Genomic DNA, 26846 nt, shown 5'->3' with positions numbered 1-26846 from the left:
ACTAATTTGAGTATCATCATTGTAAAGCTGCTTGGTGAAAGTTCATAAAATTAATTTAAACATGCACATTAAATAATAGTACTTAGCAAATGTAATGTCATTACTGTCATTAGAAAGATGAAGAAACACTCTGAGAAGTATATCCTTAGGCAGTATTATCACTGTGAAAACATCATAGATGGTACTTACACAAACCTAGACGATATAGCCTACTACACACCTAGGCTATATGGTATAGCCTATTTCTCCTAGGCAGCAAACCTCTACAGTGTGTTGACTGTACTAAATACTGTAGGCGTTGGTAACACAATAAGTATTGGTGTATCTAAACATAGAAAAGGTATAGTAAAAATACAGTATAAAAAATAAAATGTGGTATAACTGTGTGAAAGATAAAAGATGGTACATCATGAACAGAGCTTGCATGACTGAAAACTGCTCTGGGTGAGTCAGGGAGTAGTAAGTCAATGTGAAGGCCCAGGACATTACTGTACACTACTGTAGACTTTATAAACACTGTATACTTAGGCTACACTAAATTTATTTTTAAGATTTTCTTTAATAATAAATTAACCTTAGTTTATTCTAACATTTTTTACTTTATAATGTTTTTGTTTTTGTAAGTTTTTGACTTATTTTGTAGTAACACTTAGCTTAAGACACAAGCACATTGTCCAACTGTATAAAAATATTTTCTTTCTTTATACTTATATTCTATATGATTTTTTTCTATTTGATTTTTTCTTTACTTTTAAAATTTTTGGTTAAAAACTAAGACACAAGCACACACGTAAGCCTAGTCTTACGCAGAGTCAGGATCATCAGTATCACAGTCTCCTACCACTACACCTTGTCCCACTGGAATGTCTTCAGGAGCAGTAGCATGCAAAATGTTGTCAACTCCTATGATAAAAAATGGCTCTTCTGGGCTGGGCATGGTGGCTTACGCTTGTAATCTTAGCACTTTAGGAGGCTGAGGTGGGTGGATCATCTGAGGTCAGGAGTTCAAGACCAGCCTGGCCAACATGGTGAAACACCATCTCTACTAAAAATACAAAAAAATTAGCCAGGCATGCTGGTGGGTGCCTGTAATCCCACCTACTTGGGAGACTGAGGCAGGAGAATCACTTGAGCTAGGGAGATGGAGGTTGCAGTGAACCAAGATCACGCCACTGCACTCCAGCCTATGCAACAAGAGTGAGACTCTGTCTTAAAAAAAAATAAAAATAAAAAGCCTCTTCTGGTATACCTCCTGAAGAACATGCCTGAGGTTGTTTTGTAAGTGATTTATTTTTGTATAAGTTGAATGAAAGAATACAATAAAAATAAAAAGTATTAAATATGTAAACTAGTAATAGTTGTTTATTATCATTTTCAAGTATTATATACCATACATAATTGTATATGCTATACTTTTATATGACTGGTAGTGGAGTAGGTTTGTTTACACCACATTGCCACAAGCAGATGAGTGACGCATTATGCTATGACATTATGATAGCTACAGGGTCACTAGGAGATAGGAATTTTTCGACTCTGTTATCATCTTCTTATAGGACCACTGCTGAATGTGCAGTCCATCATTAACTGAAACATCATTATGTGGTGCATGATTGTACTTATTTTACTTTGTCCAGGTGTTGAGTGAAAGCACACAGTATCGATTAGTGTTTCAGACTGAACCTGTCACCCTGTGCCATCTGCACCTTTCGTACTCTGGAGCGCCGAGCCTCGGGCAAGGATTTTCTTCCAGAGGATTGTTCCTATCAGATAACTGTACAGATTGCATCAAGCAACCCCAGGCTTTGGGATTAGGTGAAAAGAAGAATTCATTAAAAGTTTTTGACTAATAGGAAAATATAAAACTGAAGTACAATTTTAAGGTCAAACTATCTTCACTGACCTTACACTCTCCAGGAAATTTTACCTCAGTGTTTTTTTCTAATGAAAAACCTTAGATAATTTTTCTCTAAATGTCCTTAAGACATAATAGAGACTCTCTTTTGGTGGTTGAGAAGAAACATAGTTTAAGAGTTTCTCTGTTATGGTTATGTTCTTAAAATGCCTGAATATCCTATGTTATAATTATCATGAATTTTACTATATAAATGGTTATGACATAAATGGCCATAGTCTTTCGAATGAAGAGAGTTTATAGTGTGGTTCAGACAAATCTGTTATTGAATTCCAGATGTGGCACCAACAAGTGTGTCAACTAAAGCAAATTATTTAATTTTTCCAACATTTGCATTTCCGATCCATAATAACAATATCTAGTTAGATTTCAAGAATGTTAAGAGCAATGAAATGATGTACCTTGCAATAAATAAGTCCTCAGTGTATGCTGATTTCTTCTATGGTGACTTTATGTTAATGCATATATGCATGCATACACATAAAATATATTTATTAATACTGATATATAAACATATGTAAAATATATTTGCTTATATTTATTTATATTAACAAAGAGGTACCCCATGGAAATACTTGATTTGCTTGAAAAGCTAATTGTAATTGAAACATCACACTTAAAATATTTAAGTAATGTCAAATTTGAGGCCTGTTTTATAAATAGTACTAATGAACTCTTAGTATAAAAAATTGGATGAATGAACAAGTCAAATTTAAAATAAAGCATTGATTTGTTTAATTTTTATTTTAAAATAATGTACCAATGCCAAAGAAAATATGAGAAAAAATCTGTGATATCAAGCATCACTAAATTTTAATTTATAAGTCTACTTAATGCAAATTTTGTATTTTATCATCATTCTTGAAGCAAAAAATAGTACACTTAGAACTTGAGAGATTAGTTGACCGCGGAACAAGTTGAGAATGAGCTCTCAAAATAATCAGATCTCACTCTTCATGGCAACAACAATTTAGTTATGCAATAATTCTATATTTTATTGTTAACTGAACCCTCTTATAAGGCAAAGGGTTGTTATCAGAGGTACACGTGTTTTTATGCAGATCATAGCACTAAATATAAGAAAAATAAGCTGGGCAAGGTGGCCCACGCCTATAATTCCAGCACTTTGGGAGGCAGAGCCACGAAGATTGCTTCAAGCCAGGAGTTTGAAACCAGCTTCAGCAGCATAGCAAGACCTTATCTCTATAAAAATTTTAAACATAAGCTGGTCATGGTGGTGCACGTGTATGGTCCTAGCTACTCGGGAGGTTGAAGCAGAGGGTCACTTGAGCCTAGAAGTTCCAGCTGCAGTGACAATGTACTCCAGCCTAGGGAAGAGAGGAAGACCCTATCTCTAAATACTTAATTAATTGATTAATTAAGTCAAAAGTCATTCCATGCCCAGGGTTGGCATCCTTAACAACTCCATTGTTCAAAGACCAGCTGTATACAGATAATAAAATTATGGGTATTCAAGTAAACACACTCTTTTTGAAACTGATGACCTGTTATACTTCTTATGACTGCAAATGAATTATGATACACTATATTATTTTCCTTAAGAACTTTTAAATGCGACTTTCTATTTGATTGGCATTTCCAAAATTGATGAAAATGATATCTTTATGCAATGACTGCAGGAAAAATATAGACACACTGATCAACATTTTGTAGCCTAGCTCTGCAGAATTTATACTCTACTGGCAGCTTTCTAATTTCACCTCTTTATTATCCAATTGATTCTTCAATATTTTAGCAGTTGGTTTGTGCACTTCAGAGTCTCTGAGTGCCATATTTCAGATTTTCCTAAGATTTTACCTACTTAACACATTTATACTTGTATTTGCTTGCAAATAATAAAGAAAAATTAATTCTGATATTCAATAATGGAAAGTTTTGGCCCGCTAAATTAAATAAATTTCAGCTCATGTGAAAGCTAATGGACTGGAGAGCTTTTGTTCCCATAGCAGGCAACTGAGTGGCTAATTTGAATTGAATATATTATGTCAGGAGGCCTAGGACACTGGAGAGAGAATAAACATTCCTTTTTCTTTCTTTTTTCTTTTCTTTTTTTTTTTTTTGTAAATAGCCTTTCACCCTGACTTCCCAAATTTAGTAATAATATGGACAGGATGACTAGAAAGTATTTTCATTCAAGCCTAGAGAAAGCTCAAAATGCATTATTACTAAGAGAAAGTTCTCACGTGGAATAAGCAAAGGTAGATACTATGTTCCCATTATTTGACTCAATGTCTTTTCGTCAAAAAAATAATTATTTTCAGTGATGCCTCAGTGAAATGATTAACTAAATGAACACTTTGAATAACAAAAATATAATCTAAAAGGAACAATTTGTTGGTACATTGTTACCTAAAATGAAAACAAGATAAATCTCAATTGAAACAGTTCACTTATATCTTATTTGCTTATGGTCTATAGGATTCAGATTATATGAAATTGGGTATATTTGGACTGTATGGTAAGGCACTTTGAGTATACAGTCTCCCATTCGTGTATAATACCATATTATTGATGTAGACTAAAAGATAATAGAGTCATCTTTGCAAGATGAAAAAGGAATAGCCATGTAACACAAGAAAAAAAGCAGAATGGGATTACAAACATTCCTAGATTTTCACAAAACTTTCTCAGATGATAGCCTAAATCTCCCATTCAAGCCATTATTCAATAGTAGTAGATTAAAATAAGGCAAACGGGATGCCCAAAGTGGGGGTGGGGGGAGGTGGGAACCTATGATTTTTGTAGGCTTATAAAAATGAGAGCAATATAATGTAGTAATACTGTGGTCCCTAGAAGGAGACTGCATGGATTGAAAACACTGAATCTTCCACTTAAAAAATTTTAATCCTGGGCAAGTCAGTTAGGTTCTCTGCTTCAGTGTCATTATTTGTCAAATGATGGTAAGAATAGTACTCATGATTAAACTAGTTTAACATAATAATTGGTGCTTTGAACAGTTTAGAACTATGTACCTGATTTATCATCATACTGCTTATAAGGATAACATTTTGTGTGTGTTTTATCACAGTCAATCTATTTTTTCTCCTTGAGCCTTGATATGGTTTGGCTGTGTCTCCACCCAAATCTCATCTTGAATTGTAGTTCTCATAATCCCCACATGTCGTGGGAGGAAGCCTGTGGGTTGAATCATGGTGAGTGAGTTATTCCCATGTTGCTGTTCTCATGATAGTGAGTGAGTTCTCACTAGATCTGATGGTTTCACAAGGGACCTTTTTGCCTTTTGCTCGGCATTTCTCTTTCCTGCCTCCCTGTGAAGAGGGATGTGTTTGCTTCCCCTTCTGCCATGGTTGTTTCCTGAGGCATCCCCAGCCATGCTGAACTGAGTCAATTAAACCACTTTCCTTTATAAATTATGCAGTCTCAGGTATATCTTTATTAGCAGCATGAGAATGGACTAATACAAGCCCTTTGTTCCTGGGATTTTAATGGTATATAGATATGGTGGGGGAGGGGTTAGGATATCATTCCTCTACTTGGAATTCTTTTAACACCAAGCCTCAGAATCTGCTACTTAAATGCTCACTTTCCTTTGTTATGGTTCACTTGGCGCTTGCAAACACAAGCAATGTGTGTAGACAAAATTCAGTGTCTAAAGAAAGAAATATTGGCCTTGTAGAGTAAAAGAGAAGATCCTTATGCCTGATCATTTGCTCTCATGAAGAATAGCCTAAGGACCAGGTGCAGTGGCTTATGCTTATATTCCCAGCTAGTCAGAAGGCTGATATGGGATTGCTGGAGCCCAGGGATTTGAGGTTACGGTGAGCTATGGTTATGCCACTACACTCCAGCTTGCATAAAAGAGTGAGATGAAAGAAAGAGAGAGAGAGAGAAAGAGAGAGAGAGAGAGAGAGAAAGAAAGAAAGAAAGAAAGAAAGAAAGAAAGAAAGAAAGAAAGAAAGAAAGAAAGAAAGAAAGAAAAAGAAAGAAAGAAAGCAAAGAGAAAGAAAGAGAGAGAAGGAGAGGAAGGAAGGAAGGAAGGAAGGAAGGAAGGAAGGAAGGAAGGAAGGAAGGAAGGAAGGAGACGAAAGAAGGAAGGAAGGAAGGAGAGAGAAAAGAAAAGAAAGAAAGAAAAGCAAAAAAGAAAAAGAAAGAAAGAAAAAGAAAGAAAGAAAGAGGAAGGGGGAGAGAGAGAGAGAGAGAGAAAGCCTATATTTCATTAATCTTTCTGAATTTTCCATGAATCCCTAATATTCTACATTCTGTAGATATTATCTTCTCAAAATTGTTATTGTTGTTGCTTTATACTTTTATATTATTTAAGTTCTCATTTCACTTCTCTTAAACTTGTAATAACATTTATACTGACCTGTATTTGGTCCTTATTACATCCTTCCTCTACCTAAGGATTTTTCAGCCTCACCACAGCTGATATTTTGGACCATCCAATTTTTTGTTGTGAGGCAGGAGAGGGAGTCTCCTCTGAACTGCAGAATTTTAACAGCATCACTGGACTCTCCCTTTTAGATATCTGCCAGTTGTGAAAACTAAAATGTCTGCAGATGTTGTATGTTGCCGTATGTCTCCTAAGTGGTAAAGTCATCTTTAGTTAAGAATCAGCACTCTACAACTCTGCCTGATCAATATTCCTAAAATAGAGTTTAGATCATAGCATTCTCTGCTCAAAATTTTTCACTGGCTTCCCGTTTTATACAGAAAGTGTTTTAAGGACTCAGACTCTGGTCATCACTGTGTTTCCTGGTATGTTCCCTATTCTCTCCTATTTCTTCTCTACAATTTAGACTGGCTAAAATTTTATATATGTATACACACATACTATGGGGTTTGGTAACTTTTCTCAGCCTCCAAATACTCCTATTCCACATCAAACATCATGTTTTGGATTTTTACCTGCATGACCCATTTTCTTACTCAAATTCCCTCACATAGTAGTTCAGTTTAAACCCCTGTTGGAATTGAGATGGGTCCTTGTTTTTTAAACAAGGACCTTGTTTAATTAAACTTTATTTAATTAAAACTCAGTATAAAAGTGACTACGCAGAGCAGTGAAACAAAATATTGAGCCCAGAAACAAATACCATTTTTATAGAGACAATATATAATAAAAGAGATATTTTTTCTATATATGGAGACCTAGTGATTTATTAAAAGTTATATACTGGCAAAAAAGACAATCCATTTATTTAGAATAAAGGAAATGTGAACTTTTCTATATACAAAAAGAAACCTTTCTCTAGGTAACACATGTAAGTATAAGTAAATATAAAAAATAATCTGAAAAAGCATTCAGGACATAGGAATAATCTTATTTAGAGATACCTCTTGAATCATCATGAGAAATCCAGCAGCTGCCAAGGAAATCACAGATTTAATTTTCCTACATAAACTAATTGAAATATTTATATGAAAAATTATATGATTGGAAGGTCAATGGGCAAATGATAAATTAGGAATAAATATTTATAGCACATGTCAGTTAAAAGGGTGATATCCAGTCTTCAAGGAGGCATTGCAAATTAATAAGGAAAAAAATTCATTAGAGATGAGCAAGTCCATTTGGTAAATAAACACATGAATGCCTTCTCAAATTCCTTTGCTAGGGAAATGCTAATAAAAGTAACAATGGGTTATTATTTCTCGCTGTATAAGGTGATACAGTATATTTTTACACATTGTTTTGGAAAAGGTACTGTCTTTTGAATCAATCTGGCAATATATTTTAAAATCAAACTGAAGATCTTACTCTTTGAACCAATAATCACACTCTTGGGAGTCTTATTGATGGAAAGAAAAGATACATGGATAAAGTTTTTTTATTAAAGAATAGTTTGTAGTGGCAAAAGCTGGAGAACAATGGGTAAATTGAATTAACTATGGTATGATCAACAAACTATTGCATAGTTATATGAACAACAGATTATTTGGAGGCATTTTATATGTGATAACAACAATAAGAGCATATATAATAAGATTCATTTTTGTGGGAAAAAAAGCCAGAATCGTGGATGTGTGTATGTGCATGTGTGTGTGTGATCATATGAGCATGGAGAAAGGTACAGAATCCATACCTGATTTTCGGGAAATATAGGTGGAGAGAGAGGAATTGAAACATGGGAAAAATGGGAAATAGAAAAGTTGCTCATGATTTTGAAAAATAAGAAAGCATTTTTAGGCTGGGCACAATGGCTCAAGCCTGTAATCCCAGCACTTTAGGAGGCCAAGGCAGGTGGATTGTCTGAGGTGATGGAATTTGAGTTCGAGGAGTTCAAGACCAGTATGAACAACATGGTGAAATGCCGTCTCTACTAGAAATAAAAAACTTACCTGGGCATGGTGGCACTAATCTCAGCTACTCGGGAGGCTGAGGCAAAAGAATCACTTGAACCCGGGAGGCGGAGGTTGCAGTGAGCTGAGATGGCGTCGTTGCACTCCAGCCTGGGCAACAAGAGCGAAACTCCATCTCAAAAAAAAAAAAAAAAAAAAAAAAAAAGCAAGCATTTTTAATATATATTTCAAGTCACTTAAGAGCATGTATATGCAGGTGTGTGTTTTGTGTCTCTAGTGAGATAAATGAAAATAGACATACCTGCATTATTTTGAAAAACTGAATTAAACTTTCTTTTCCAGCTCCATACCCTGCCTCCATTCATACACAGAGAAATAAACAATACCAATATAATTAAAGTGTAGTCTCCACTTGACACCCCATTGAACTTTTTATTATTTCCATTTTATCTAAATACATCAAGATGCTTTAACAGTATACCTCTTCTGTGCCCTTAAGTGGAGAAAGGAAATCTTAAATTAGATTTTACATTTTAGTAAATGTAAATATACCATTTCTTGTTCATGGACCATCTAGAATTTTGGAAATCTTAGATGTATTTCTGAGTATTATACATTTTCACTTATAAAAAAGTATAAGTTTGCTCAATCTCCAAAATAAGAGTTTTTGCATGAGTTTATTATACTTTGTACATATTAAAATATTATGACATATGAGTAATTTTCTTGTGTTAAAATTAAATTTTATTTTTTATTTGCATGCAAATACATTTATAGAGACTATAGTTTAATATGAGCAGGACTTTTATTATAATTAATTAACAGCGAATTTCACTTTAAGAACCTTAATCCTTTCAGCTAAATGGGGTTAGTTATTTTATTTATTTTTTAGCAGCTATGTGCAGTTCCAAGGTTTATAAGACTAGGCTTTTAAATCTTCTGTTCTATTTTTTAAATCTACAAGTTTGATGTTGGAAAGTCCCATTAACAACAAACAAAACTATCCATATGTATTCAAAACAAAATAGTTTGAAAAGTTTATGATAAGTTAAGAGTTAATTTGACAAATGAAGATTTGGCTTCATTGATATGTGACCTTGAAGTTGCACAGGGTCCCTCACTGTCAAAAGAACCCTGTGCTTGGTTTAATGTTCTGCTCCTGCCGTCTTGAAACTCTTAATAATTTTATCTTTGAACTGATGTTTTGTAAGTGAAGTCCACTGGGACAATAGGGTGTGAACATGAGCAGCAGAGCTGCAGGATGGCAACAGCACACACATAGATTCAAGCCTGTAGGCACAGGAGACATGCAATTGGCCTAGCAGCAAGGCAGCATATGCATGACTCAGCAGTCTGGATGCTATGTGTCGCTGATGTGGCCGAACCAGGACTAGGCCCAGATTAGGAGTGACTATCTGTAGCAGCAGGAGAAGCAGCAGCAACAAAGGCAGTCGTGGGAGATGAAAGTGGCTACCCATGCAGGCAGGGAGAACACCCATGGTAAGTAGACAGCTTGCTCATCAGTCCCAAGGGACTATCCCTGTAGTATCTATTTTAATTTTAAATCTCCCACCTAAATTCCAAGACAATACCCATGGCACTCAGGCAGTAAACCTTGTAAATAAATTATTACAAAACAAATGTTACACATGGGCACAGCAGTAAGCACTTTAGAAAGTCATTAGAATTCTTCAGCGTTTACAATGTCCAGTTTTGAAAGCTGCTGCAAAATTGCACAGCAGATGTCCATAAACTTAGAAATACAAATTAAATTGAAGGCTCGCATTTGATGGAAAATAACACTATTTTTATATGAAGTTTTAAATTAAACCAATTATTAACAAGGAAGATAATTTTTTAAATTAAACTTTCTTTGTAACTAAAAATATAGCAATACAATATATAAACAGGCATTTTGAATTATATGCAAATCTTGAAACTACTTTCAGTTTTTTGCACAGCCTTGACAAGTTACAGGAAATATCAGAAGAAACACTAAAACATCGTTGCATACATTTAAATTTAACACTCAATTCAATAAAAGGCAGTATATGTGACCCTTGTGATGGAATTGTTCTATGTCTTTACTGTTGTAATAAATACATTAACCTACACATGTGACAAAATTGCATAGAAATAAATATACACACACATATAGGCACACAAATTAGTACACTTAAATTAGTGAGCTATAAATGAGATGAGTACATTATACCAATGTCAATTTCCTGGCTATGAAACTATACTATAGTTTACAGCATGTTACCTCTGGAGAAACTGGGAGAAGAGTACATAGAATCTCTCTATATTATTTCTTATAACTTACATGTAAATCTATAATTACCTAAAAGTAAAAAATTTAATTAAAAAAATAAATTCAGATGTAAAAACTGAATTCTATGTGAAATTGGTATGAAACTGATTGGCATGATGACTTAAATATTTATTGAAAAGTTGTTCTATGAAAATCATCAGCTCCAAATGTACTCAAATATATATTTTTAAATAAATTATCAGAAGTTGACCCTAATCTCACAGCCTATAAAATACCCCTAATAGGTTTAATAACATTTGAATTAATAGAAAGATCATTTTTAAATTTAAAAATACTTAAAATTATTTGTAATCTTGCAATAGCCAAGAGCAACTGATGTAATTGTCAATGAAATCACTGAAAATGAAGTTGATAATGATATAAATTTTGATAATCTAAGAAATGAATTTCAGAAAAGCCAGAAAAATTTTATGATCAAAATATCACATTAATACAGTATTATTTATTATATTACATGTAATTATGACATTAAAATATTAATTTTTAAAATTTGTAAGTTTATATTGTTACTCATTTATCACTGTTATCACATTAGGTTTTATAAATAATAAAATAGTTTTAAAGGAGAAATCTTTATGTTTTATTATATTTAACAACATTTTTTTTCCTGCACTTTGAAATAGACCCCCCTCATTTTCATTTTGCTGTGGCTCTTATAAATTGTGTAATACTTGAATTAGGGAGTTCAATAAAATTTATCCAAAAAATAATTTAAATTTTAACAAAAGTTAGATAAGATACATTGAACAGCATTTTTAAAAAATTGAGCTTGCAATTGTTTTGAAATGACGTCAGAAGTTACAACTAATAAGTAATCTCCGAAGTCAGCATTTCCTATTTTTTTTTCCCCAGGACATAAGCCAAGATGTTCTTTTGCCTATTTCATTTTATTATTTTATAAGAAACCAACAAGATTCAGCTGTCTTCAATCCTGACACAAATTACAATGTATGTCACTTTGAGTGAGGGCTTCAAGGAAGTCTTTCCATTTACCTATCAGATCTGTATTTCCAATATATATTTGTTTAAATTTTTATTTAGAAAAACTATAGTATTAAGGATTATACAGCTATATCAGTATGGATTTTTAAAATCTGAACTTCATGGTTTTGATAAAAATGTCTATACTTTGGCCTATATGTGTCATACTGTCTGCTGCATTTCATAGCTTACAAATATATTATTAATACTATTTGACCACATTTCCTGGAAACCTTAAAGCATTCATTCTTGGCATTATTACATGGCATACCATTGTCCCAAAAGGAATTTTAGTTTTAAAAACAGCAAACTTAAAACTGACAAAGAGTGCATGTAAGTAACAGCAGACTGTTTCTACTTCATCATAGTAGGAAATATTTGAAAAACATCATCATTTAATTCACAATTAATGAGAAGCACATTTGTAAATTCTCCATTGTAAGGATTATTCCAGTATTCAGTATTTCATCATGCTTCTGTGTACAGATCATTCTCACTTTTCATTCTGCCATCTTAATGACTCAGTCAATTTTCTTTTTCTGTTATGTTCCAGAATGATTCTTGGGGAAAGCAGTATTCATACGCACTCTTCAAAGCTATGAGTCACATGCTGTGCATTGGGTATGGAGCCCAAGCCCCAGTCAGCATGTCTGACCTCTGGATTACCATGCTGAGCATGATCGTCGGGGCCACCTGCTATGCCATGTTTGTCGGCCATGCCACTGCTTTAATCCAGTCTCTGGATTCTTCCAGGCGGCAGTATCAAGAGAAGGTAATTTGTTTTATTTATCTCCAATGTCTTTAACCAGCTAACCTGAACCAGTAGATTGAATTGTGTTCAAGATAACTACACTATCTCCTCTATAAAAAAAAAAAAAAGAGATAAAATGTTTAAAGTAAAAACACACAATCTTTGATATTTTGAGGTTGCTTCAAGATAATTATCATATCTTTTGTTTCTCATTTGTCTTTTGAATAATATTTTTTAAAATGTGACTTTGCATCTACAGAAAAAAATAGTTACGTATTTCAAAATGTAAAAAGCTGATAGAATATGTTATCATGGCTCATTTTCTTATCATATTTCAATAGTTAAAATAAACCTTCTCTCGTATGTGTTAGAAAAATGTTAGTTGATTAAGTGGAGACAGGCAGCTATTGTACATGTCCCTCTGTACCCCCCTCATCTATAATCATAATTTATATTACAATCCATATGCTTAGCTGAGCATATATTACCCGTATATCTAGATAAGTCGCCACACTCTCCAGTCTTAAAACTGGATATAACAACTGCTATGATGCATTCTTATGTTCAGTGTGCTAATTAAAATGATTGCTGCTCTAAACTTTTCTCAAAAGAGAGAGAAAAAGTAAATATAGGCAATGATTTGTTCGTTGGATTTTTTTTTTTTTCACATGAAGAATTTCTTTGGCTAGGGCTAAATATAGGGTATTTGGACCGTACTAATATTCTTGACCAAACATCAGTAGCTTTCTGAGCGATAAATAAGAATATTTTAAATTAATGGAACAATGTGTAATGTAGGGGCTTTATTGATCCTGACAGAGTCATGCACCTTGCCAAAGAACATTTCTGAAAGTAATGATTAAAATGGTTCTAGAATATTTCTCTTGGTGAGTGACAACAACTTAGTCTCAGAATTATTTTCAATATGCCAAAGAAGTTTTTAGTTACTGCTTTATTTAGAAGTTTTCAACACTATAATCACACAATAGGAGAACGGAAACCTAGATATTTCCCTTGAATATAATTACACTGCCACCAGCTATTACAGTGAACAAGCTGGCATTTTATTACTGAAGTAATGAAAAGGTAAACCACAAAAATTGCTTTGAGGTTCATTTTTAAATAGTCTCCCAATGAATTAGAAATAACAACATAGTAAGGAACAAGAGACTGTATACAATGGTGAATTTAAGAATTATATACTTAAAGGAATTTGGGCTAATTTTATGGAGATTTAAGATAAGACTATATCATGTTATATCTGATGTTTCTCTTACACTGTTGTTTTTCTTTCATTTTATGTTGCTTTTAATAAAAATGTCCCTTTCACACTTTTTTTTTTTTTTTTTTTTTTTTTTTTTGGTCTGCATCATTGCTATACATTTTCTCAATAAGAAAACAAATCTTCAACTTCCAGGATTTCAGTGATTAGCATTTTATTGCATATTAAATAAGTTCACAAAGTTTATGTTTTTAAATTTCCTATATTAGCCAACTTTAACTTGGAAACTCAATGTATTCACTTATGGAATCATAGATATTTATATGCAAAGATGTTGTGATGTTTGTAATAATTCAAGTCATGAAGTTCTTGATCTTATAAGTGCTTGATAGAAGACAAGAAAACTAGTATAACCCTTTGGTATTTACTGACACTTGGAGCAATGTAATTGGGAACAGCTGATTAAAAGAATATAATTTTTGTTTTGAAATGGAGTCTCTATCACCCAGGCTGGAGTGCAGTGGTTTGATCTCAGCTTACTACAACCTCTGCCTATGGGGTTCAAGTGATTCTCCTGCCTCAATTTCCCAAGTAGTTGGTATTACAGGCACCCACCACCATCCCTAATTTTTTTATTTAAAAGAATAAATTTTTAGGTCTAGAAACCAAGTTCTATCAAGAAGTTTAGTTATAAAGTTCTGTACTCATTTTTTAGTCAGTATAATCCAGGATAGGTCTTAAGGACATTATGTTACTTTTAAAAATTGTACTTTTTGTGAAAAGTATATGTTTAAATTTCAATTTAATCTTATAGCATGGCTTTACATAGTGGATGAGTGATATGCATCTTCTTTGATGATTTATCCTCTTTGAGTTTTGGCTAAATTATTATCTTTTTATTTAGGTAAAATTCTGGTAGGAGTCACTCTTGGGCAGGACCCAAGATGCAATGCTGGCCCTCCTATATGGTTCAGATGTAGTCCACAGAGAAGTACTCATGCATCCTTCTCCTAGACAATCTGTTAGCACTCCTCTTCCTTCTCGTCCAAACCAATGAGGAGAGTGTATCTAGCCTTCCTCAGATTCCGGCGTTCGCAGACTATTTGCATGTTTTCAGATATTATTCAGAGTCCAGATCCATGTCTCCCAACCACATGAGCTTATTTCAAAGATCCTTAAATGAATTTGTTTCAAGTGTTTCCCATATGTCAGGTGTCAGAAAGTAGCCTTTTCACACCCCTATCCCAAAAGGGGTTGTAACGGGACTCACAGCAGAGGAACTTCTCTCTCAAAAGGAATGTGTTAACTAGTTCCATCAGGAAAAATCTCACCTTATCCCCTGATCTCTATTTAGAATTGATAAGACTGAAGCCTCCAGGAATTATGATCCTCAGATCACCATTTACAATTGTTTACCTGCATAGAAGACACCCTCTTACATAAGTAATATTCTGATAGCTCTCAGATTAGCAGCTCAATGAGGACAGGACAGAGTCAGTCCTTACTTAGCATCTTTTTAGACACTTCTGTATCTCATCTAGTCCAAAAGCCACGTCCACAGACATGTCAGTATTATGCATATATAAAAACTATGCCCTGGTCAAATAAGTTCAGAAATGTTGATTGAAACAATGTTACAGAAGTGTTTTTTAGTGTAAATGTGTGTTCCCTGAAGATTTAACATGCCATCTTTGACCTTCATGCCAAGCCTCCATATATTTTAAGTTACTAATGTCCAAAGGAATTAACCTATAAAGACAAATTCTCCATGATGACCATTCCTTTCTTTTTAAACTGATTTGAGTGATCACTTTCTTTTCTAGATATACTTGCAGTTCATCTAGCCTTCATGAAATGAAACTCCTTTTGATCACCTTGTTTTTTTATATTACTACATCTTAGTTCATACATTTGGGCACTCCTGAGAAGCTATTACTTCTAGTTATGTCACTCTCTCCATTCAAATAACTGTAGTAATAGCAGCTTTATGTGTTCACTTCTTCCTTTACAATGAGCAAGAATTTTGGCACAATAAAAATCGTGACTTAAGATTCAGGGATTTGCAACTCACCTTGGTATACTTGATATATATGAAAGACTTTCATTGTGTAAATTAAAACATGAATATGACCAACTTGAATATTACCAAAGAATAACTTTAAATACGTGAGGAGATTATCAATTCCAAATCCCTTTATGGACTGGATAGCTTCCTGAAACTATGAATCAGACTGCATAAATCCAGGGCAGGTGCAAAATGAGCTGTTAAATGGACTGTGCTTTCTAATGGCAGGGCACAAGATACCAAGCCACCAAGACAGTTCTATACCTAGATTCAAATATTGATGATGTTATATAATGTCCAAAGAATGTGCTGAGTCCCAGTTTATCAAGTATATGAAATAAAAACGCTAAACTTCTCCAAAATGACAAATTTATCAAGTTTTGTTAATCTTGGTAAGAGTTTATATGATGCTTTTTTGTTTTGTTTTGTTTTGTTTTGTTTTGTGACAGAGTCTCGCTCTGTTGCCCAGGCTGGAGTGCAGTGGCACAGTCTTGGCTCACTGCAACCTGCGCCTCCCGAGTTCCAGCAATTTCTGGGTAATTTTTGTATTTTTAGTAAAGGCGGGGTTTCACCATGTTGGCCAGGCTGGTCTAGAACTCCTGACCTCAAGTAATCTGCCAACCTTGGCCTCCCAAAGTGCTAGGATTACAGGCATGAGGAACCATGCCTGGCCTATATATGATGCCTATTAGTGGCCTTTTGGAAAAGAAGGTACAGTTTAATGTAAGTACTCTCTCAGCTATACAAAAGAGTAACATGTAATCATTATCCACCTATATAAAATGATACAATTTTATGGAATCATACCAAAAATATAATGTTCTAAACCTGTTTAGCTCAGGCAAATGTTTTTGTTTAATTGCTTAGTTTTAATTAATAATCCATAAATACTTGTTTATTTCTTGTAAATGAAGGCCCATAAACAGAACTGTCACATGAATTTATTCCATAGATATATTTTTAATTTTTTTTAAATCAGCCTAATATTTCAAATTTTATAAGCTAATGGTACACCCAGACACAAAAGGTGAGGGACCAAAACCTGCTCTTATCTTCAAGCTATTCAAATCCCATTTGCAATAGAGTTTATTTCAGCTCATTTACAATAAAATAATTATGGTTAAGATATATACTATCTTGGTAATATGCTCTTCAAGAAAAATTTGGTTGTAGGAGGAGTGGCACCAAATCAACTCCTAAGGATCCTTAAATTCTTAAGGATCATTGTTCTCTCAGCATACCAAGTGATTCTTACCTGCCACATCCTTCATCCCACCTCCTTAAGTACTTTTGCCCCTTTCACTATTTAGATAGATTCTGCCCTTTCCTTTGGAAGGCTGTGGGAATCTTTCTTGATCATGCCATCATATAGTCATTTGTTTACCGTATTTACTCTCTCTGTCCAGAGGGAGTACAAGCACCATTTACTTCTTTTTATTTTGCTTGAACACAGATCACTTTTTAGAAATGAAATATTCAATCTGCTCTCTCTTCTAGAATTCTGAGATTTATTTCCCTGGGAGCAGGAGGTATATTATCAAAGTACCTCTCATCAGATTTGAAGCCATTTCTTAGTCTTGGGCTAATCACGGGTGTGTTCTGCTTCAGGAGATGATGCAGCCTCCTGTCTCAGAAAGACAGATGGGAGAGTTTGTCATTGTTGTCATGTAATTCTAAGTCTTCAATTTTTTTAAGTTATATGACTAGAATAATGGCTGAGCAAAGAGGAACAGTTTGGAGTAATGTCCATGATCATTTATGAATAATACTATTATTTAGTTTTAAAAGAAAAAAAAGTTGCATCCTGTTTTATAGTCCATCTTCATTATATCAAGAAGCTTAGTTGAGTTGCTAATTTGGTTTGCTGATTTTGTAGCATTCAGTAGCATTTGCCTTCAGAAGAGCAGAGGGACTTTGAAGTTATAATGATCTTGACCTTGAAAAATCATAGTGACTGAGTACTTAAATGAAAAATGTTTTGATACCCTAATGTGCATTAGGATTATTCTCAAGGGGAAGAGCTAGCTCTGAGATCCAAGTGCTTTCAATGAAGCATTTCACTTTGTTTCCTTCATAATTCTTAAATGCTTTCCTCTTTCCTTTACAAATAAGAATGCCTTGGGTACAACTCCCACATAGTATCTTAGTCAAAAATTTTTTGTTAGGCTACAGCATGTACTTTGCTTCCAGGGAACTGAATTTAATATACTTATGTTAAATTGGTAGTACAGCCAAACGTTCTCAGGCGAGGGAGATCCTGGGACTGGGAACCTCTGTGAGATTCTCTTGCAGGAAAACACCAGTGTGACAATGCTTGGAATAACTTAATGTAGCCATTGGAGCTGCTAACAAATCAGGCTCCTGGTACAACAATGTTGCTTTATATTCTCATCTGGGGCAAATAATTTTTATATTAACTAAGTGTTGTTATAAAGTCTGGAGTAAGTCTTTATAAGGGAGGGAGTTTGAGGCTGCTAATTTAACTAAATAGAAAAATAGAAATTTACCAATTGTAAATCACATATCCCATGATTTTTCAAACTTTGTATTTTGATATAACCCACTGTGGCATATGGCATCCCTTTTCCTCAGTGATAATTTTCGTGCCAATACTCTAAGTTACATGCTGGAATGTCCTACATGTATATTGTAGGTATTCACAGTTTCAGGACTGTGCAAAGTGCTGAAGATTTCTCCAAACTAAACCTTCATTTAGTTTTTTGCTGTTTACATTTATTATTTTTTACAGCACATATGTTAGCTTCTTGTTATAGTTCTAAAGTAGAATTGTATTTTCCATTTAATTAATTGATGTATGCATTTGATATTTTAGAACTGTTTGAATTTTTGAGTTTACTCCCCAAAGTTCTCTTTTGAGTATTCTTACTGTGTTTGTATTCCTTATATGTCACAAGATAGAAACAAACTGTGAAGCACTTTCACAGGGAAACCTGGTGGCCAGGGAGCCACTAATCTGATAAGAACCCAGATTGACAAGAATCACCCTGCATGTAACTTGCGTTTGGTTAGCCACGTTACTGGAATGCACTGGAAATGGACCTTGAAGAATGAAAAAGTAATCAGCAGGCAGAATTAGTCACCATGAGATAAATGTCTCCGAAAAATGTCAAACTTTTGAGAGAATTTCTGACCGACAGGAACAAAGTGTACAAAGGCCTTGAGGTAGAGATGTATGAGACATATTGAATAGTCTAATTTGAATGAAACAATAGCTACCTTGCTGGGGAAGTGTGAAATAGCCTAGATTATGGCATAAAAATAGTTTTGAATTCTGGAATGATGAGATTGCACATTATGAAAGGGATATCCTTTGAAAAACTTAGCAATGGTATGTTGGAATTGAAACTGTCTTTTAAAAAAATAAATCACAACAGTGCATGAGATATGATGTATTCCTAATCTAGAATCTAAGATTCCTTGATCAAAATTGTTTCTGATGGAATCATTAATACAAATATGTTAAGCAGGAATTTGAGCATATTAAGTAGGTAGAGATAACTCTAATAAATCAAACTTTAGGAAGCAACAATTTTGTAAGTAAGTAGGATCCAATAGTCTTCAGTTATAAGTTGTCATGTTATTTGAGCTTCAAATAATCTATTTTGTTCCTCTACTCCATGTATTCCTGTAGAACGCTAACCATGTGTCAGCCCTAGTACCAGATGCTGGGCACATAGTGCGCAAGTAGACATGGAACCTCCCCTCATCAAGCTTCTTGTAATATAGTGGGTGGGGTAAGGAGGACATAACATCCAATAGAAAGATTCATAGAAAGCACTACATCAATTTTTAAAACATTAATGTTATGTGTAGAAATGTACAGGCAAGATAAGAGATTTTAAGGTTTTTTACTTGATTCCTATGGAATCCTGTAGGGTTAAATGGGAGGGGTGGGAGGGAGAGAAGAAGAAATTACATTTGAGAAGAGACCGGAAAGATGAGTAGAAGTAAGACATGAAAGTGAGCTTCCTGAGAAAAAAACTGAGGTATGAAGAAGCTTACCACAGTTGGTGAACAGACAGATGGAAAGTGTAACTAGAACAGAAAGAAAGGTGAAATGACTCTAGATAAGACTGGAGAAGGTGATAGGGATCAGATTAGGTGACATGTTGTAGGCCTAGGCAACCATGCTTTTACCTTAAATGCATTGGAAGTCTAGTAGCAATTTGAAATGGAAGAGTGATGAGATTAGATTTGCCATTTTTAAAAAATGTCAGTCAACAGTGTGTATAATAGATTAAAGGAAGGCAAAAATGGCCTGGTCTTCTTTGGCATTACACAGTTTTCCAGTGCAAACTTGCAAAGACCTAGGTGAGATTTCCATTTTAACAGGTGGACATATTAAGCAGAGTGGGAATATTAAATAGTCATTATATATTGAAAAATACTATTAGGACAAATGCTAAACTTCTGTAAGACAGAGACTCAACAATTCAGTAACTTAAAGAACTATATGATTTCACAAATAAACTTTGTGAAATGAGAGGAGTATGTGGGATGGTACAGATCCAAATGGCCATTTGTGAATATAGGTTCGTTCAAATTGTTCCTCCGCTATCACATAGGACAATGCTTCCCAAACTTTAGTGTGCATCATAGTCACCTGAAAAACTTGTTAAAACACTGATTTGTGGGCCACATTTCCTGAGTTTCTGGCCCATTAAATTTGCAGTGGGACTTGAGAGTTTGTGTCTCCAACAAGATCTCAGATGCTGCTGCTGCTACAGGTCCAGAGACCACCACCACCCTAGGGTATTGTTCTTGTCTGCATGTTTGAAGTTGTGCCACAGACATGTTTGTCTTCCAGCTCATGACAAGAGGAAGAGAACACAAAGAGACAGGCATATTACTTCTTATAGTTCATTGATGAGAACTTAATTATTAATATGTTTCTACTCAAGGAGGCTGAGAATTGTTTTCTAACTAAGCAGAACTGTGATTACCCAACAACTCCATCCATAGGGAACAAGCAGAGAAGAGATATAGGTGGGAAATTAGTGGCCTGTGCCACAGATGCAAGAACAAAGATGAAGAGGTAGGAAAATACTTGGGATTTCTTAGGCAGTTCATACATTTTGAATGGGCAGTGGAGTACTTGAAAAACAATAGTAGATGTAAGGCCTAAAATCGTTTGTATTTGGTTTGGTAAGCAATGGAGAACCACTGAGATCATAGCCCTCCCCTTATCCATGTTTTTGTTTTCAGTTTCATTTACCTGCGGTAAATCATGGTCCAAAAATATCAAATGGAAATTTGCAGGGATAAACATTCACATAGCTTTTATCACAGTATATTGTTATAATTGTTCTATTTTATTATTAGTTATTGTTCATCTCTTACTATGCCTAATTTTTAAATCAAACTTTATCATAAGTATATATGCATAAGAGAAAACATTGTGTGTGTGTGTGTGTGTGTGTGTGTGTGTGTGTGTGTGTGTATATATATATAGCACCAAGATAGCACCAAACCCTATATATATATATATATAGGGTTTGGTGCTATCTGCAGTTTTAGGCATCCCTGGGAGTCTTGAAACATATGTCCTACTAATAAATGAGGACTACTGTATATGGCCTGGTGCTGTAAGATGATAGATGACAGAGAATGTGGAGATATACAGGATAAGAGGTGGCAAAATAATAAAATATAGGGCAAAATTTCTATCTTCCGTTAAGTCATCTGTTAGAAATGTTGAATTGCATTATCTAGAATGCATCTTATACACTGTATCTTATTTACCAGGAGTAATGAAGTGCCGCTAAGTAAAACATTAGTTAAATGTATCCTCTTTATTAACAAAGATATCACTGTTATTAAAAAATTCACTATGTAAAATATTTATTTACCAATAATGTTTTCCCCTGAATTTTCTATTGTAATCTGATCATTTATTGGGAATCACTAACATGGATTTTTCTCTGTCATTCTTAAGAAAATGAAATTTGTATAAAACAAAATTATATTATTTGTATCATAAATAGTATGAAACAATAATATAAGAGTAAGATATTATAGTTTACTTTCTGAAGTCAAAATTTTTCTCTCTGAAGATATATTAAATAACTCATACATTTTGAACTGAATATATTGATACTATGAACTTAAAATACAAATTAAAAACTTTTGATATATATATGAGACAACTATAAACCACTTTGGGACAAAATATTTTTAACTTTTTTTTCTGACTATACCAGTATTTTACTTAAAGGATAGAAACATATATTCAGATTATAATATAACATAAATGATTATATTCCATATTCATTGCTTAAGCTCTGCCAAATGAAATTCTCTTAGAAAGTATATTCATTTTAAAATATTTCTTGCTGTCTGCCACTTACTGAAGTTATTACTAGAATTAATTAACTAAAAATTTAAAAGTTACTTTAGCAATTTTGGAAGAGCCTCTATTAAAATATTTAGATTGGCATATATAATAAAAATGACCATAAATTTTAGCATGAGAGTGTTATTAAGTGATATTTAGAGAGTATTCAAGATTTCTATTAAATGATGTAAATAGACTCAAGTTTTTGCTCCAATGAGAACATAAAATACTGAATTTTATTTTAATGTGTGATGATTTTTAAATTTCATTTCCAAGTGATGAGCTTATTAGAGCACTGAATAATTTTTTTTCATTTACAGAATGAAATGAATAATTTTTTTCATTTACAGAAATAACTTGCATATTTGGAGCTCAGATTGCTAGTAATAATGAGCCCCTGAACTAAGCTCCACCTCTGAACTTTGTAGAAAAGCAACACAGTAGCAGTACATGCAGGGCTGCTAAAAGTAGATGCGCAGAAAGGACAGAGGAGAAAGCGAAAAAGAAAAAGGTTGACTGGGAGCTGTGGCTCATGCCTGTAATCCCTGCACTTTGGGAGTTCAATGCAGAGGGTTGCTTGAACCAGGGAGTTCACGACTAGCCTGGGCCACACAGGGAGACCTTGTCTCTAGAAAAAGTGAGAAATAAATTAGATGAACATGATGACTCACACCTATACTCCCAGCTACTCAGGAGGCTGAGGTGGGAGGATCACTTGAGCTGGGGCGGTCGAGGCTGCAGTGAGCTCTGATCACACCACTGAACTCCATCATGGGAGACAGAGCAAGGCCCTGTCAAAAAAAGAAAAAGAAATCTACAACCAAGCAAGAAGGAGTAACAGAAAAATGGTAAATACAATAAGTACAATATTCAGCAACTAAAATGTCCCCACTGCTGTGGCACAATACAATGGAGGACCATGCCAGATAGCTTTCAATTGATTTAGATAAGACTCTGGTTGAAGGACTCCTGTCCAGCTCCACTAAAATATGGTCAACTTATAAAATGTATTTTTACTACAATGAGAGCTCCTTCTGTTTTAGTGGTATCTGGCAGGAGGATTATAGAGCTGAGCTGGTCCTGGAGAATCCAGAGGACTGGGTCCCATGTGCTGTAAGAGGGAATGAGGCTCTGAGTCACACAATGGCTGTGTCCAGCCAAGAATGTGATTATTCAAGTAGAATGTGGCACTCAAGTAGAATGTGGTAATTGTGGAATTTTATTTGCCAATTCACCCAAACTTACATTTTATATTTAATCCCATTCACTATTTAATTCCTCCAATTTTTCACCCAGTTTTTAAAGTATTTAAAGACAAATGGGGTTTTTAATAACCACTGAAACATACCTCACAAATATGGTAAATATTGTTTAAAGTATCAGGAAACTTTACAATAGATTTTCAGAAAATTCACAATAGATTTGATCATACTGAAATGTCTTTAAGGGGTGAAAGGTTAAAAGTCTTAATTGCCTTGGTTTCCTGACTGGATGACTCATGCTTCCTGGCTTCTTGGCAGTAATATTATAGCCTTCAACTCTTGCAAGCCCCAGGAAGTTATATGAAAAAACAAAATTAACAAATTAAATTTACAAATCAATTTCATTTTTTTAATAAAAAAATCAAATGACTACCTTCTCAACTTTCATAAATTAATAAATGCTCTTTATGCAGTTACAGTCGTAATCCCTCCTATGAACAATGTAAAAAATCTAGCCATAAGGGATATTAGGTCCCCATGTTTTATAAAAATAATGTAAAATAGTCCCATTTTCAACCCAGTTTTAGATATTAACTCGAAGCTAAATTCACACAACAGCTAAAGAATCATAACAAAGAAAATAGTCAACATTCTGAATATGAGTGTACACAGGACTAACTAGGGTTAGCGTATGTCGACATCTTAAATTGCTAAATTACCATCCAGATAATTAATGCTATGTAGACAAGATTGACACAGATATTTTCTTAGTTTAAAAGCTTTCTGGTTAATTTTTTCAACTCTCCAGTTCTGGATAAAAGGAAGACTTCTCTATTTATGATCCTCATTATGATTTTAATCTCAATTCATTTGCATTGTAGAGATGAGAAAACTGAGATCCAAAGAGATTAAATTATATTCCACATTTATACCTCTAACTAGCAGAGTCATAAAGATACAAGCAGCATTCTTATTTCCCAACCAAATGTGCTTTGGAGAAATCCATAGATAAATGATGAGCTTAAAATTCTCAGAAGTACTTTGCAGATCAGCCTCTGCATTTTTCTTTCACCCTCCAAAAATAGTCCATAACATCCAACGAAGACCTCACTGAGAGCTAGATTTATTATTCTAAGATTTTTTCCATCCGTAAAAACAAGTTTATTTGAGAAAGATCAAACATTTGATGAATAGGTTAGTTATAATTCTTCCCTGTTTGATCACCTGTGTTTAGTAAACGCGAACGTTAAGTGAGCAATATATCAAAATATAAATAAATCTTCACTTAAAAATTCATGTTCTGCATGAATTTTAAAGTTATACTTTAAAAAATTGATTTTTATGAGTTTTATTAATTTAAAATAGTATGAACTTTGAAATAATATGAAATACCATAGATTTCATATTATTCCAAAGATTTTCTGTGACTATATTGGATGTAATATACACATCATTTAGATATCTGTGGTTGTTGGTTAATATCTTATTACATTCATCTATCACAAGGCTTTTATCTACTTGAAAGGAAATGTACTTGGCATTGCAAGCAGCTTTACTGAACACCAAATACTGCACGGGGATGTAAAGGAAACATGAGTGTATACTGTGGCTGTTAAGCTTTGATCATTAGCATTCTCCCAGCAAACTCTTAGATGAGTTATTTTCCCTATTAATAGACAGAGAATTTGTGGCAAAAATGGATTATAAAGCTTTTTCTAGGACACAGAACATTTTACACTTTTAGAATATAAATAAATATAATCAATTTCAGCAGTTTTGGTAGCAACTTACCTGTTTCTCAGATGTTGTATAAGATTTTTGTTTGTTTTGTTTTCTGTGGAGCAGAGGATGTGGAGTTACTAACTTGGTATACAAACAAGGCAAGAGAATCTGTGATTCTTTTATATTTTGCTATTAAAATATTGTGGAAATAACAAACATTTTATATTATCTGGTAATAACCCAACTTATTTTTGATTAAAGTTAGTAGTTTTCATATTTCTTCATGGATTTCTTTTTTATTTATTTATTTTTTGAAATGGAGTCTGTCTCTGTCGCCCTTGCTGAAGTGAAGTGGTGAGCACAATCTCAGCTCACTGCAACCTCTGCCTCCTTAGTTCAAGCAATTCTCATTGCCTCAACCTATGCCCCTATGCCCAGCTGCTTTTTGCAGTTTTAGTAGAGATAGGATTTAAACATGTTGGCCAGGCTGGTCTCAAACTCTTGACCTCAGGTGATTCGTCCGCCTCGGCCTCCCAAATTTCTGGGATTGCAGGCATGAGCCATTGTGTCCAGCCTCCTCATGGAATTTAACTCTAGGTGTAGATTTTGAAATTATGTACTATGTTTTAAAATTATAATCATTTATTTTTCAGGAGCCTTAGTTTAAAAAGTTACACTACTTTAAAAGAGGAGGTGGTAGCAATAAAACATGCAAATTAGTAATCTATAGCAAATTACCAGAATTCTGAATACATGCACATTGCATTTTTTAAAATGTACTTTAATCCATTGGTATAGTAGAAAATGCATAGATGATAGCATCACACTGAAGAATGTGAATCCAGCTCGGCGTCTTCATAACTGCATGACCACAACAAGTTTTATAGTCTCTTAGAGACTTATTTTCTTCATCTCTAATAGTGGTTAATTATTTTTACTTAATAACACTATACAAACAAATGTTATGACAAACCTCCTACATAGAGATCATTTTAATCTCAATTAATTCACATTTTAGAGATAAGAAAAACAAGATCCAAAGTTTTCTCTGTAATGTAGTAGTTATATTTTTCCAAATTTTCCTTTCCTGACATTACAATGAAGTCCCCCGTTTAATCATAACAATTGCTTACGTGAATCAGTGAAGCGTTGGGTGTATTCATCATTTCATAATTTCATAATTTCATCATTATTTCATTTGAAATAAAATTCAGAAAGGGAAATGTACTTTCTAAGGTATACCTGTTGATTCTTCTTGTTCAAATAGTTTATTAGATTCATTAATTCATCAGGTGTTATTTAGTGCTAATAATATTTCAGACACCAAAGTATTTCCAAATTTTGAAATGTGGATAATGCAAATATGACCACTATCTTCACGTAGAATACAGGTTAATGAGGAGACAGACCAAAAATCAATTAATAAGTAAGTCAAAAATTTAAAAGAAGCAAATGAGGTGTATCTGTGTGTGTACAAACATGATATAATATGATGTTATGAAGAAAAGGAATGAAGAACTTAGAGAATAATGAGAATTTTCCAGTTAATTCATATATTAACTCATTCAGTCATCAAATCCAGTGCCTTCTATTTGTCAGGCTCTTTTCTAGGTACTGAGGGTACCACATGAAACATGACAAGTCTCTGTCTTCATGCAGCTTACAGTGTACACAGGTAGTAAACACGAAAACATACAAGGGCATAAGACGCTTGCAGATGGTGATAAGTGCTCTAAACAAGATAAAACAAAGTAATAGGGTAGGGAATAACATGTGGTGGGAAGAAAATTACTCTATTCTCCTAGAAGGGTTAGTTGGAGAAGCCCATTCTGGTGAAGTATCACTTATGCCGAAACAAGAATGAAAAAATAAGGAAGATGTTTTATTATCAGAGAAAAGAGAAAGTACAAAGCTGCTGAGATGAGAAGAGCCTAATTTGCTCCAGCAATTCAAAGTCAGTGATGTAGGAACAGAGTCAGTGTGGAGGACAATGGCTGGACAGTAGGATTCAAG

General features: G+C 33.9%; 1 protein-coding gene across 3 annotated transcripts in view; it reads left to right on the top strand.

The window, feature by feature from the left end:
- HCN1 (hyperpolarization activated cyclic nucleotide gated potassium channel 1) overlaps window positions 1-26846 on the top strand; it is a 439910-nt gene that overhangs the window by 295134 nt on the left and 117930 nt on the right. For 2 of the 3 annotated variants that reach the window (XM_045393695.3, XM_005556858.5), the window contains one exon: window positions 12070-12288. In XM_045393695.3, coding sequence (XP_045249630.1) covers window positions 12070-12288 — 219 coding nt within the window. Of the gene's footprint in view, window positions 1-9603; window positions 9701-12069; window positions 12289-26846 lie in introns of those variants that run through there. The other variant, XM_073995120.1, reaches the window with a different exon arrangement.

This window comes from Macaca fascicularis, chromosome 6 (assembly GCF_037993035.2).
Source record: "Macaca fascicularis isolate 582-1 chromosome 6, T2T-MFA8v1.1".
NCBI lineage: Eukaryota > Metazoa > Chordata > Mammalia > Primates > Cercopithecidae > Macaca > Macaca fascicularis.
Note: the sequence above shows the minus strand (reverse complement) of the source record. Positions and strands in the feature narration are given on the sequence as shown.